The 13,730-nt window shown below is 54.2% G+C and overlaps 2 protein-coding genes across 3 annotated transcripts in view; both read left to right on the top strand.

Moving 5' to 3' along the window:
* Positions 1-300: 300 nt before the first annotated feature.
* Positions 301-12,238, top strand: CWF19L1 (CWF19 like cell cycle control factor 1). Of its 2 annotated transcripts, none has more exons than XM_080348142.1 (13): positions 301-337; positions 925-1,003; positions 2,977-3,078; positions 3,855-4,069; positions 5,482-5,600; positions 6,247-6,331; positions 7,798-7,938; positions 8,301-8,412; positions 8,817-8,896; positions 9,345-9,554; positions 10,128-10,247; positions 11,854-11,951; positions 12,078-12,238. In XM_080348142.1, the coding sequence occupies exons 2-13, from the start codon at positions 925-927 to the stop codon at positions 12,220-12,222; spliced, it is 1,506 nt and encodes a 501-aa protein (XP_080204268.1). In that variant the 5' UTR covers positions 301-337; the 3' UTR covers positions 12,223-12,238. The 2 variants fall into 2 exon arrangements, with proteins under 2 accessions (XP_080204268.1, XP_080204267.1); XM_080348141.1 differs by lacking the exon at positions 301-337 and adding an exon at positions 463-533.
* An 84-nt stretch (positions 12,239-12,322) lies between these two features.
* Positions 12,323-13,730, top strand: part of CHUK (component of inhibitor of nuclear factor kappa B kinase complex) — a 28,371-nt gene continuing 26,963 nt past the window's right edge. Inside the window, exons 1-2 of the mRNA XM_080348046.1 lie at positions 12,323-12,484; positions 12,568-12,662. Coding sequence (XP_080204172.1) covers positions 12,332-12,484; positions 12,568-12,662 — 248 coding nt within the window. The 5' untranslated portion in view covers positions 12,323-12,331. The remainder of the gene's footprint in view (positions 12,485-12,567; positions 12,663-13,730) is intronic.

The raw sequence follows: 13,730 nt of genomic DNA, 5'->3' as shown, positions 1-13,730 counted from the left end.
TCAGGTTGAAATTGCTGTAAAAATCACTACATATACAATACGGATTTGAATTAAGGACAGGAAAGGGATTAAACTGCAGAGTTCTCAATGCAATATCGATGGGTAGTCATATTTTCCTAGTTAATTTTCTGTTAAACGCTGCACCTGGCGAGGAAACCGGTTCTTTAAGAGCTGCCCGCAGCGAGCGCCGCCGCTTCCCCTCCCGGCCGCGGGGGGCGCTGTGGGCAGCGCCGCCGCTTCCCCTCCCGGCCGCGGGGGGCGCTGTGGGCAGCGCCGCCGCTTGGGGCCGCGTTTCCGGGCCCGGTGCTCCCGACATGGCGGCGGCGCCGCTGCGCGTGTGAGCGGGACGGGACGGGACGGGACGGGACGGGATGGGATGGGACGGGACGGGACGGGGCCAGCGGGGCCGTGCGGCCGCTGACGCGCCGTGTCCCGCCGTGTCCCGCAGGCTGGCGTGCGGAGACGTGGAGGGGCGGCTGGACGCTCTCTTCGGGCGGGTCCGCGCCGTGCAGGGCAAGAGCGGCAGCTTCGATGTAAGGCTGGTGGGCACCGGGACCTCGCTCCGCTCCGCTCCGCTCCCCGGGGGGACACGGGAGGGTCCCGGGGGTTTGGGCGGGGGTGCTGGGCGGGGTCAGGCCCTCATCGCGCTGCCCGTGGTACAAGGACAGCAGAGGGGTGTGTGCAGCCCCTTGTCCACGACCTGGGATGCAGCAGCTGTCGCCTTGTGCTCTTGAACCCCCCCGCCCCCGTCACGGTTAAACCCGTCGGTGCTGGAAAGGCTGAGGGAGCTGGAGCTCTTGAGCTCGGAGAAGAGGTGCTGTTGTGTGTCTGGTACTGGATGCGTAAAGCTCTGCGTGTGGAAAAGCCGGCGGGTGTCGCGTCTTTGGTCAAGTGGCTGTTGGCGCTTTCTCCGATGTTTTTTAGATGCTTTTGTGCGTTGGGAGTTTCTTCGGCGCTGCTTCAGAGGCAGAATGGGCAGAGTATCGCACGGGGGCCAAGAAAGGTAAGGGGGCGATGCCGCTCGTGCTGCTTTGCGACCCGCTTTGCTCTCTTGTCGCAGGGTGTTTCTGAATTCAGAAGCCGCAGTTACATGGTGTACTGTATAACAAGTAGGAAAACTCCACGCAGGAGGTAATTATGGGTTTGTTTTAAACCAAAACTCATTTCTGTGACGCTCTTGGACTCAGAATCACAAAGATGTGTGTGTCCAAGTGGCCTGGCTGTGGTTTGGGCATCGAGGTCTGTGCCTGACTCATCTGCGGTGGGTTAGAAGGGGGTGGTCAGTAGGTCAGAGAGGTTCTCCTGCCCCTCTGCTCTGCCCTGGGGAGACCACACCTGGAATCTTGTGTCCAGTTGTGGCCCCTCAGTTCCAGCAGGACAGGGAACTGCTGGAGAGAGTCCAGCGCAGCCACCAAGATGCTGAAGGGAGTGAAGCATCTCCCGTGTGAGGAAAGGCTGAGGGAGCTGGGGCTCTGGAGCTGGACAAGAGGACACTGAGGGGGGACTCATTCATGGTTACAGATATATAAAGGGGGAGTGTCAGGAGGATGGAGCCAGGCTCTGCTGGTGACAACCAGTGATAGGACAAGGGATAATGGGTACAAACTGGAACACAGGAGGTTCCACTTAAATATGAGAAGAAACTTGTTTGGGGTGAGGGTGTCAGAGCCTGGCCCAGGCTGCCCAGGGGGGTTGTGGAGTCTCCTTCTGTGCAGACATTCCAACCCGCCTGGACACCTTCCTGTGTAACCTCATCTGGGTGTTCCTGCTCCATGGGGGGATTGCACTGGATGAGCTTTCCAGGTCCCTTCCAACTCCTAGCATTCTATGATCTGGCCGGCGCTGTTTGTAGCCGTGGGTAGCGCCTGTTCTGCAGCCACAGAGACCAGAAAGCTCCCCGAAGGGGATGGATTTGCCCATTCCTCTGTGGTCCCTGTAGCCCTTGTGTTGCAGATGTTTTCCCCAGTTATCCTCCCTTGTTTGTGTGTCTTTGTGAGCCCTCTGGATGACAATTGTCATTGTGACGATTGGAGAAGAGTGGGTGTTAAAACACCCCCGCGCTGAAGCGTTTTTTGCTATCCTCACTTGAGTTGTCTTTACCCTTTGAACTGTCAAAAAAAATCTATAGCATAGAGCCTCACCTATACACACATAGACACAAACAAGACTCGTGTCACTTCTTTTTGGTTTTAAGCCGTTCGTAAGGATTTGAAACGCCGCTCTGCAACTGAAAGCGATCTCCTGTATCTTCTGGCTGTGGGAGCTGGAGTTTCAAGCAGTTGTAGCTGGAGCGGAGCTGCTATATGGCTGCTGCTCTCCCTTCTTGAATAGGAAACCACTGCTGGTTTTTATTCCATGACCTGCTGACCAGCTACTGGTCTGCCAGGAAATCTATAGGAGCTGTCGCTGACATCACTCGTTGCTTTTTCTAACTTTTAGTAGCTTGATAAGCTTGGGCTGTTTGGAGAAATGAATTTTTATTGATCACTTAGCCATACGTTAAAACTGGTGCTTCCCATTGCTTTTTTTATTATATGGTGGTTCAAGGTAAAATCACGCAGCGATTTCTTCTACCAAGTGAATCAAAAAGCTGATGAACTTGAGCTTTTCGCCTAAAACATCAATGGTTTTCAGTTTTTGGATAGCCGTACAAATTTAGATCAGCTTAAACTGAACCTCCCTGTGTTTACTTAGCACTGCCGGAGGGGAGACCTGTGTTTTTACAGCTATGGATTGTTCGGAGCTGATCTTATGTGGGCAGTGGAGCGAGTTGGAGCTAACGCAGAGGTTGTTCTCTGCTGGTGCTATAGCCGACTTGGGGACTTTTGGGTGAAGGTTTCTTGTTCTGTGCTGATGGCTCCTCTGGGCACTGCCAAGGTGTGTGTGGGGTCTGTAGGAATGGATGGGACTCCTTGTAAACGCGGGCTGAACTTGTGCTAATGTCCTTGAATTGAAGCATGTGGTTGCCTTCCACAGCTCCAATTCCAACCTACGTGCTCGGCGCTAACGACCAAGAGACCGTGAGTTATTTTCCAGATGTCAGCGGCTGCGAATTAGCTGAGAACATCACTTATTTAGGTAAGGCGGTTTGTGACAAGGGACGTGCGCTGGCCTGGTGGTGCTTTGATTAACAGTTTCTGATCTTCCTCCATCAAAGCCCTTCGTTTTTCTGGAAATTTTAAGGTGGCATTTCTTATTCTGGGGTTCAGACTAGAGTTGGACTTGAGAAGAAACTTCTCAATGAGGGTGACAGAACACTGGCCCAGGCTGCCCAGGGGGTTGTGGAGTCTCCTTCTGTGCAGACATTCCAACCCGCCTGGACACCTTCCTGTGTAACCTCATCTGGGTGTTCCTGCTCCATGGGGGGATTGCACTGGATGAGCTTTCCAGGGCCCTCCCAACCCCTCACATTCTGGGATTCTGTGATGTTGAAAGGCTGATACAATCTGCTCTGTAAAACGTGAACGAGAACCCTGCTTTTTGGTCGTTTTCTAATGCTGAACTTGCTCACCAAAAGGAGGAGTAGTTGAAAGATCCTGTTCTCGGAGAATATCTTATTCCCATAGCATGTCTTTATGTGGGAAAGGTTTCCTCCCTGAAGTATGACTTTGCTGTGCTCTGAGGCTGCACTGGAGCAGCAGAGGTAAGAAGTGTCATCTTTAAAGGTAGTAAAGGAAAAACTAGTTGATTTCTAGAATGCCACCTAACAAGCAAAGGCACTTGCCATTGGCTCTTTTTACCCAGGGATGGTTTCAGAACTAAGGCAGGGTTTCTGAGCTCCTCTGTCAGTCAGGCGCCTGAGAGGTTGACGTGCAGCGTCTACATCTCAAGCGCGTGCCTGTGTATTAACGCAGGCCGTCGAGGTCTTTACAGCGGCACTTCTGGACTGCAGATCGCCTACCTGAGCGGTACCGAGGCCCGGGACGAGCCAGCTCCTGCCTACAGCTTCAGCGCCAAGGACGTGGCGGAGTTGAAAACGTCGTTGTTATCAACCCCAAGCTTCAAAGGTGTGGATATATTGCTGACGTCCCCCTGGCCCAGAGATGTGGGGACTTTTGGCAACAGTGCGGTAAGCGTTGTTTTCCGCTGGGATGGCTTTGCGGGTGGATTTAACCTTTCTTCTTGCTGGGGCAATTTGGGCTATTTGGCCACTCCCAAGTGCTTGAGAAAGCTGAGAGTGAAAAAGGGACAGTGGATGTTCTGGTTCTTCCTCCCAATGGGGAGAGACATTTGTGAAACTTCAGGGTGTTTTATCTGTCCCTGCTTGAAAAATCAGAGTCGATAGCTCTCATCTCATCACAAACGTTGCTCTGAAACAACGCTGCTAGCCTCTGGTGCGGAATGCTGTGCTTTCTCCCCATTTCAAATCTTTTAAAGCATTTTGGTGTTTATTTTGTTGCATATCAGCCAGCTGTACTAAATGGTCTTGTTCTTCTGCTGTCTGGATGTTGTTCTGCCTGTGTCCAGTTATCTGTTGTTAACGCTCCTCAGCAGAAGTGACTTTCCAGTGCTAAATTAAGGTGATCTGAAACCTTCCTGGTGAGCAAGGTGCACTTTTTGCACTTCTGACATGCCAAAACAGATACAACCTTCAGACTAAAAGCATGAGGACCCTCCCTCATCTCTGCCCCTCGTCTAAAAACCAAACGACCCCGCTGTCCTAGGGACTTGGAGACAAACAGGTTGTAGGGATGTTCTGGCTTAAAAGGAAAACTCAGGTCTCAAAGTGGGGATTCTCTGTAGTAGTTGAGCGTATCCTTCCACCTTGGCATGAGTGTTCTGAAAATGAACTCGCTTGGGTTAACAGCGGAGTGTGTTAATAGTGATTGTATTCAAACATGTGTCTCGTTGGAGTGACGCTTTATGACCTGAGGATTTCAGTGACAAGTCTCGGAGATTCCCGTGCGCACTGAGACCCAGAAGTCTGAGGAATGAACGATCAGGTGTCTTGCTCTTTGTCACCAGAAGTTTCTCTTCCAGCAAAGCTGGTGTGAGGAGCTGATCTGCATAGATGAGAATTAACTCCCTGGAGTTTTGCTCTGACTTCTCAGGGGTGGGAGTGGGATAGAATGGTGCTTCCTCAGAGCTTTCTTGTTTGCTTGCCTCATGCACTAAAGTTTTGGTACCCTGAGCATGTGGTCAAAACTTGTCTTGATGACTTTGACATCTGATGGTGTTTGCTGAACTGACTCTGTGCTGCCCTGGCTTCATGACACCAAGAAGAGGACAATATGGCAAACGTGGATTGGTGAAACAAGCGGTTGCAAACCCTTTGTACACAGAATAAATGAGTAGGCTCTGGTGGCTGATAAGAGATCGAGCCCTTTGAGTGTTTTGTTTCACTTCCAGGCAGTGGTGGCCACCACCATCAGTCTCCGCATTTCCAGCATGCTGTTCTGTATCAAACTGTTTATTTCCTCTGCAGTCTGACAGGTTTGTTTGTTGGGTTGTTTTTAATAAAACTTGATTTGTATTTTGCAGGGAGAAATCAATACCAAAAAGTGTGGCTCCAACTTAATATCCGATCTAGCTGCAAGTCTCAAACCAAGATACCACTTTGCCGGCCTGGAGAAGGCCTATTATGAAAGACTTCCTTACAGGTTTGTAAGACCATTTGAAACCTCATTTATTTTCCAATAGGAGTTCAATTTTTAAACAACACAGGAGGACAACTTTAAAATAATTGTATTAAGTCATCCAGCCCCAATGCAGGGTCGAGATTGTTTCTCAGATCCACCTTATTACGGTAATTCCTGCTGCCTTGAAAATGATGCCAGCGCTTGTCTGAGGACGTTGTTGTGAATCTAATGCCAAATTAGTTGCCCTGGGTCACATTTAAACAGTGTTCAGCCCAATTCAGGGGTGTATCTCTGAAAATGTATCACGGAAAAGCTCTTGTGTAGTGAAGAGACTGGTGTCTTTAGTCAGAACTTTGTACAGAAAATGTGACTAGTGGCATAAGGCAGGTGTCAGAACAACCTACACATCATGTTAACACTGGGAAAGAGTATTATCCTTCCCACAGGAGATGCTTTAAAGGTGTAGCTGCTTTCAGGCTGCAATGAGATGTCACTTTGGTCTGTGCAGCTGTTTGCTATTAGGTCTTGGGACTCTTTCTGTCCTCAAGCCTCTTGTTCTTGGCCAAAGCCTGTGGCTGAGGTGCTGCCTGAGCAGATTCACGTGGGTTTCCCACTGTCCTTTTCCATATCGTGCCTGGCAGTACAGCCGTGTTTTGCTTCCTTACAGAAATCACACCGTGCTACAGGAGACCCCGCAGCACGTGAGCAGGTTTATCGCTCTTGCCGACGTTGGCAACACGAGCAAGAAAAAGGTACTGATGCTTTTGAATCTTCTTTTCTCAAGGACAAGTAATAGGGCAGTAAGCCCAGCTTTGGCTGGCTGCAGGACAGTGTCCATCACTTAAAAGCCTGACTCAAGTGGAGGGATCTGGCTCACTTCACAGTATCACAGTATGTTTGGGATTGGAAGGGACCTCAAAAGCTCATCCAGTCCAATCCCCCTGCTGGAGCAGGAACGCCCAGGTAAGGTCGCACAGGAACATGTCCAGGCGGGTTTGAATGTCTGCAGAGAAGGAGACTCCACAACCCCCCTGGGCAGCCTGTTCAGTGCTCTGTTACCCTCACTGAGAAGAAGTTTTTTCTCAAATTTAAGTGGAACCTCTTGTGTTCCAGCTTGATCCCATTACCCCTTGTCCTATCATTGTTTGCCACCGAGAAGAGCCTGGCTCCATCCTCGTGGCACTCACCCTTTATAAACATTAATAAGGTCACCCCTCAGTCTCCTCTTCTCCAAACTAAAGAGCCCCAGCTCCCTCAGCCTTTCCTCACACGGGAGATGCTCCACTCCCTTCAGCATCTTGGTGGCTGCGCTGGACTCTCTGCAGCAGTTCCCTGTCCTGCTGGAACTGAGGGGCCACAACTGGACACAAGATTCCAGGTGTGGTCTCCCCAGGGCAGAGCAGAGGGGCAGGAGAACCTCTCTGACCTACTGACCACCCCCTTCTAACCCACCCCAGGTACCATTGGCTTCCTGGCCACAAGGGCCCAGTGCTGGCTCATGGTCACCCTGCTGTCCCCAGGACCCCCAGGTCCCTTTCCCCTACACTGCTTTCTAATATGTAATTTCCCAGCCTATACTGGAACCTGGGGTTGTTCCTGCCCAGATGCAGGACTCTACACTTTCCCTTGTTAAATTTCATCAGGTTATTCCCCTCCCAACTCTCCATCCTGTCCAGGTCTCTGATGGCAGCACAGCTTCCAGTGTCAGCCGCTCCTCCCAGCTTAGTGTCACCAGCAAACCTGCTGATAGTCACTCTATTCCCTCGTCTAAATCGTTAATGAATATATTGAATAATATTGGCCCCAGTACTGACCCCCGAGGCACGAGGAAGAAATACCTGCACGACTTGCTCTGAGGCACCTGTGTTGTTCACCACCGGTTCAAACAGCGTGTAGCTGCGAACACAACTGCAGAGGAAAGCGGTTAGAAAGGTGTCATTCCTTCCTCTTCCCCAGCTGCTTTACAGATGTTCTGTTCACATGGCCTGCATTAAGAAGGCAGCAAAATTCCAAAGGAACCTTTCTAAATCACAGAAACAAAGCTTCTGGGATAGGAAGAGGCTGGTTGTTTTCCGTAGCTTAAACCCTGGTTTGCTGAGTTCTTGCAGTGCTAAGCTGTGTGTTACCATTTCAGGACGGCCGATGTCGCAGGTGACCTCTTCAGGGCTGCAGCTGTGGCAAAAGCTCCTTGCATTTCAGATGTCTGTTTCTGTTCTAGTATCTCTACGCTTTCAGCATTGTGCCCATGAGCTCGATGGACCCAGCGGAGCTGGTGAAGCAGCCACAGGACGTCACGGAGAATCCGTACCGAAAATCGCGGAAGGAGGCGCAGAAGACCAAAGCGCCTCTGTGTGCAGAGGTACCGCTGCCTTCTCCTCTGTGTGTTTCACTCCCTGAGTTCGGGGAGCTTGGAACAGCGTTTGGCTTTAACCGTGGAATATTTCTATGCAAAACACTAAGGGTTCTGTGGAAACTGTTTGCATCAACCAAATTGTGTCGGTGCAATGCGAGGGAGTTTGTTACAGTTTGCCCCTTTAGCCAACTGTATCCTGGGCTGTATCAAAAGGAGCTCGGTTCATTCTGTTCCAGGATATTGATGCTTTCGCTGTTGATGCTTTTCAAAGGTGGTTCCGTGCCTCCTCGGGGAAGAAGCAAATTCTTGTACGTACTGTGACTCTCTGGTGCAGTTATAACAGACTTTGGTTTTCTTTTTCTAAACAGGAAGAACCAGCTTGTCAGTTTTTCTTTGATTTGAACAAGCATCAGGGAAAGAAGCGTCCTTCAGATGGGAAGGAGAGAGGGGACTCCCAACCTAAGCAAGCCAAAAAGCCCCGTGAGTATGCAGATGCTTTTTCCTGAGCGTTGGACCATCTCACCCTTCGTTTTCCTCAAGCTGTTGAGCTGTTTATGTCAGCTTGCCAATGTGCTCACGAAATATTAATGAACTGGGAAGGGAGCCCTTCCGTTACCTCTGTATTTCTGTGCTGTAAAACACATCAGAGTTCACCCGACTTGTAGAAATTGAAATTAAATCCCTGAGGATCGTTACTTGTAAGTGACAGCATCACTGCAGCTGTGTCTCTTTAGGAATGTTGGCATTTCCCAGATGGACCAGATCTGCTTCCAGGAGCTGTGTCCTCCTAACATCTTCATCGCTTCATCAGCTCTTCCAGATCCATTGCTTGTTCTGACAAATAAGCCTTGTGCTGTAACACTTGTTTCTCTTTCCCATTAAAGCGCAGCCCACGGGGCCCTGCTGGTTCTGCCTTGCCAGCCCAGAAGTTGAGAAGCACTTGGTTGTCAGTATTGGCACACACGTGAGTATCACAGCGCGTTCTGTGCTACCTGGCGGCAGAATGGTGCCGAGACACAGCAATAGAAAATAACCATCTCCAGTTGTAAATCTTACACTTTATTTGAAGCTGATTGTGGATTTGAAGCTGATTTTCTTGTCATAGGAAGCAATTCTAGCTACAGGGGTGAAGTTCACTTGGCTGCTTTCCTACAGACAAGGCATTCTCCGGCATTCAAAAGTGCTTTATTTTGCCCCTTCGCAGTCACTCTGTCTTTCTCATTCCTCTAGTAATTAATAAATTGCTAATAAACAACCCCTAATAAGCGACATAGAGGAGAAGACTTCCCTGTTCCCAGGGCAGAATCACTAGGCTGGGGGATGCTCAGAATACAGCTAGAGAGTACATTTCCACAGTGTGGTAAGTTCGCGCTGCTTGCTGTGAGTAACTGGTGCGTGTTTCATTTTCCCAGTGCTATCTCGCCCTGGCCAAGGGTGGCTTGTTACCCGATCACGTCTTGATTTTGCCTATTGGGCACTATCAGTCGGTGGTTGACTTGTCTGCAGAGGTGGTGGAAGAAGTGACCAAGTACAAGTCTGCGCTAAAGGAATTTTTCAGAAGTAAGGGAAAGAGATATGTCCTATTTGAAAGAAACTATAGGAGTCAGCATCTACAATTACAGGTATGACACCTTGGGAAGAATATAAACTTGCACTTATCTTCACATTTCCCTCTTGATTCTGTGCCTTCCCAGAGCATGGAGAGAAGTTGTCCCACCCACACAGAGTGAAAATAAAACCGTGTGCTGGTTCTGCCACAGTCCTTTAATTCTTCCCGTTACAGCAGCACCGTGTTGGTTGTGTTGAGTGCGTGAGGAAAACCTCGTGGAACTGATTAAAAAGAGGAGCGGCAAAACCTCGCGCTCACTCTGATGGGATAGGGGTTTATTGTGGTGGTTTGTGTCTTTGGCAGATCTGTAACAATATCAGAGCGGCCTTAAACTACCACAGAGATCAGAACGGAGACGGCTGTGCTGAGAACTTTGTCAAGCTTTTAGTTTTCAGCTTTTTGTTCAGCTCCTACAGTAAAATCCTCATAAGTTTAAGCCTGTACAGGCAGGTGCTCACCTGTCATGTTTGATGATGCTGAGCGGTACTGAGGAGCACGCCAGCTCCAGTGATGGACTGATTGCTTTCTGCTAATGGGGCTTTTTGCCTCTCATTCTTTTTACGGGACTGTTGTCCTCCCTCTCCAGGTGGTTCCTGTCCCATTGGACCACTGTACTTCCGAAGACATTAAAGAGATCTTTATTGCCCAGGCACAGGAACAACAGATCGAATTATTAGAGATCCCAGAGCACTCGGATATCACGCAAGTATGAGACAAGGTTTTGCCTGTTGTTTACTTTCCCTTTGGCCTGTTTAGGCTGAGGTCATGTTGTGTGGTGGGGCTAAGCTGGTGGAGACAGACCATTGTAGCATTGTGCATGCCTGTTGTGGCTATGGAAAGCCATGTTGGCAAGCTTAGAGGCTGATTTCTTGGCCCAGAAATGTGTGTGTTGTCCCTTCACAAGCTTTCCTTCCTCTAAAAATGGGCCGTATTAGTACAGGATGGCTTAGCTCAGGATAAGAATGATCAGAGCTGCTTGGCTCTCTCATTTAACAACTCTGTAGTGGTAACTGCAGAGCTAAACCACAACAAATACTACAAGTAGTGCCCTGTGCACATCCTGCACTGAGGATTCCAGCGAGAGGCGATCCCTCGCTTCATTGTCCCCTGGATGTTACGCTTTTACATCGGCCACCACTGCAGTTTGGGTTATGCCCAGTTTCCAAGATATGCCTCTCTGGTCAGGACGCAGCTGCGCTTTTCCAAAAACCTGCTCTGGGCTGGGGGACCAGAGCTGGTGCTGCGGGAGCAGGTGGGGGTGCGCAGCGGCCCCCCCCATCCCCGCATCTCATCCCCCTCGATCCCCGCATCTCATCCCCCTCGATCCCCGCATCTCATCCCCCCGATCCCTGTCTCATCCCCCCCATCTCATCCCCCCGATCCCTGTCTCATCCCCCCCGTCTCATCCCCCCCGTCTCATCCCCCCCGTCTCATCCCCCCCGTCTCATCCCCCCCGTCTCATCCCCCCCGTCTCATCCCCCCCGTCTCATCCCCCCCGTCTCATCCCCCCCGTCTCATCCCCCCCGTCTCATCCCCCCCGTCTCATCCCCCCCGTCTCATCCCCCCCGTCTCATCCCCCCCGTCTCATCCCCCCCGTCTCATCCCCCCCGTCTCACCCCCCCCAATCCCTGTCTCACCCCCCCCATCTCATCCCCCCGATCCCTGTCTGATCCCCGCATCTCATCTCCCTCCGATCCCCCCATCTCATCTCCGCCCCCGATCCCTGTCTCATCCCTGCATCTCATCCCCCCGATCCCCGCATCTTATCTCCCCCAATCCCTGTCTCATCCCCGCATCGTATCTCCCCGATCCCTGTCTCATCCCCCCCATCTCATTTCCCCCGATCCCCGCATCTCATCCCCCCGATCCCTGTCTCATCCCTGCATCTCATCTCCCCCCGATCCCCGCATCTCATCCCCGCATCTCATCCCCCCCGATCCCCGCATCTCATCCCCTCGATCCCTGTCTCATCCCCGCATCCTATCTCCCCAATCCCTGTCTCATCCCCGCATGTCATCTCCCCCCAATCCCTGCATCTCATCTCCCCCAATCCCTGTCTCATCCCTGCATCTCATCCCCCTCGATCTCCGCATCTCATCCCCCCCGATCCCCGCATCTCATCCCCCCGATCCCTGTCTCATCCCCGCATCCTATCTCCCCGATCCCTGTCTCATCCCCGCATCTCATCTCCCCCAATCCCTGTCTCATCTCCCCATCTCATCTCCCCCAATCCCTGTCTCATCCCCCCATCTCATTCCCCCCCCCGATCCCGCACCTCATCCCCCCGTTTCCCCGCATCTCGTCCCCCGCAGGTGGCGCAGCCGGGCACCCCGTACTTCTACGTGGAGCTGGACACGGGGGAGAAGCTGTTCCACCGCATCCGCGGCCGCTTCCCGCTGCACTTCGGCAGGTGGGTGCCCCCCGCCCGCCCCGCCCCCCCCGCCCCGCTGCACTTCGGCAGGTGGGTGCCCCCCGCCCCGCCCGCCCGCCCCGCTGCCGCCGCGGCGCTGACGGGCGGCCCCGCGCTGTGTTGCAGGGAGGTGCTGGCGAGCGCGGCGCTGCTGGCGCTGCCGCAGCGGGCGGACTGGCGGCGCTGCGCGGCGGAGCGGCCGCAGGAGGCGGCGCAGGCCTCCGCTTTCCGCCGGGACTTCCAGCCCTTCGACTTCGCCCTGCGGGGCTGACGGCGGCGCTGACGGCGCCGAGGGACGCGCGGCCGTTGGCGGGCGGGCGGGCGCGGGCGCTGACGCGGCAATAAAGGCGGAGTCTCGGTGGCCCCGAGTGGCTGCGGCGATGGAGCGGGGCGGCCCCCCCGGGCCCGGCGGCGAGCGGGCCCCCGGCGGGGTCGCGCTGCGGGGGCAGCCGGCGGGCGGCTGCGGGCCCTGGGAGATGCGGGAGCGCCTGGGCACCGGCGGGTTCGGGAACGTCTGTCTGTACCAGCACCAGGTGCGGCCGGGCGGCGGCGGGGGCCGGGCGGGCCGGGCCGGAGCGGAGCGGAGCGGGGCGGCTGACGGCGCTGTGTCCCGCAGGACTCGGGCGCCCGGGTGGCCATCAAGTCCTGCCGGCTGGAGCTCAGCGTCAAGAACAAGGACCGGTGGTGCCACGAGATCGAGATCATGAAGAAGTGAGTGCGCAACGGCCGGCACGGCGCTGCGGGGCCCGGCGGCCTGAGCCGGCCGGCCTGAGGGACCGGGGTGGGCACGGCGGGGCCTTCAGCCCCTGACCCAGCCGGACTGAGGGACTGGGGTGTGGGGACAGCGAGGACTTCAGCCCCTGGAGCAGCCGGGGTGTGGGGATAGTGGGCCCTTCAGCCCCTGGAGCAGCCGGGCTGAGGGTCCGGGGGTGGGGACAGCGGGGACGTCAGCCCCTGGACCAGCCGGGGTGTGGGGATAGTGGGCCCTTCAGTCCCTGAACCAGCCAGGGTGTGGGGACCAAAGTGTGGGGACAGTGGGGTATTCAGCCCCTGACCCAGCCGGGCTGAGGGACCAGGGTGTGGGGACAGTGGGGACTTCAGCCCCTGGACCAGCTAGGGTGTGAAGACCGAGGTGTGGGGACAGCGGGGACTTCAGCCCCTGAACTGGCTGGGCTGAGGAACCGGGGTGTGGGGACAGCGGAGCATTCAGCCCCTGAACCAGCTGGGCTGAGGGACGGGGGTGCGGGGACAGCAGGGACTTCAGCCCTTGGACCAGCCGGGGTGTGGGGACCGAGGTGTGGGGACAGTGGGGTATTCAGTCCCTGAACCAGCTGGGCTGAGGGACTGGGGTGTGGGGACAGCGGGGACTTCAGCCCCTGAATCAGCCGGGGTGTGGGGACAGCGGGGACTTCAGCCCTTTGACCAGCCGGGGTGTGGGGATAGTGGGGCCTTCAGCCCCTGAACCAGCTGGAGTGTGAAGACCGAGGTGTGGGGACAGTGGGGTATTCAGTCCCTGAACCAGCCAGGCTGAGGGACTGGGGTGTGGGGACAGCAGGGGATTCAGCCCATGAACCAGCTGGGCTGAGGGACCAGGGGGTGAGGACAGCGGGGACTTCAGCCTCTGAATCAGCCGGGGTGTGGGGACAGCAGGGACTTCAGCCCCTGAACCAGCCGGAGTGTGAAGACCGAGGTGTGGGGACTGTGGGGGATTCAGTCCCTGAACCAGCCAGGGTGTGGGGACAGTGGGGACTTCAGCCCCTGAACCGACTAGGCTGAGGG

Source organism: Nesoenas mayeri (assembly GCF_963082525.1).
Source record: "Nesoenas mayeri genome assembly, chromosome: 7".
Classification (NCBI taxonomy): domain Eukaryota; kingdom Metazoa; phylum Chordata; class Aves; order Columbiformes; family Columbidae; genus Nesoenas; species Nesoenas mayeri.
The sequence above is the reverse complement of the archived record's forward strand: the minus strand, read 5'-3'. Positions and strand labels throughout refer to the sequence as shown.

What these genes read in the sequence shown, in the direction of transcription:
- CWF19L1 (XM_080348142.1), top strand. Translation starts at nt 925, where the DNA reads ATGCTTTTGTGCGTTGGGAGTTTCTTCGGCGCTGCTTCAGAGGCAGAA. An exon ending in TATGAAAGACTTCCTTACAG is followed by an intron (nt 5,601 to 6,246) that starts GTTTGTAAGACC and finishes GCTTCCTTACAG; the next exon opens with AAATCACACCGTGCTACAGG. An exon ending in TTGTCAGTATTGGCACACAC is followed by an intron (nt 8,897 to 9,344) that starts GTGAGTATCACA and finishes TCATTTTCCCAG; the next exon opens with TGCTATCTCGCCCTGGCCAA.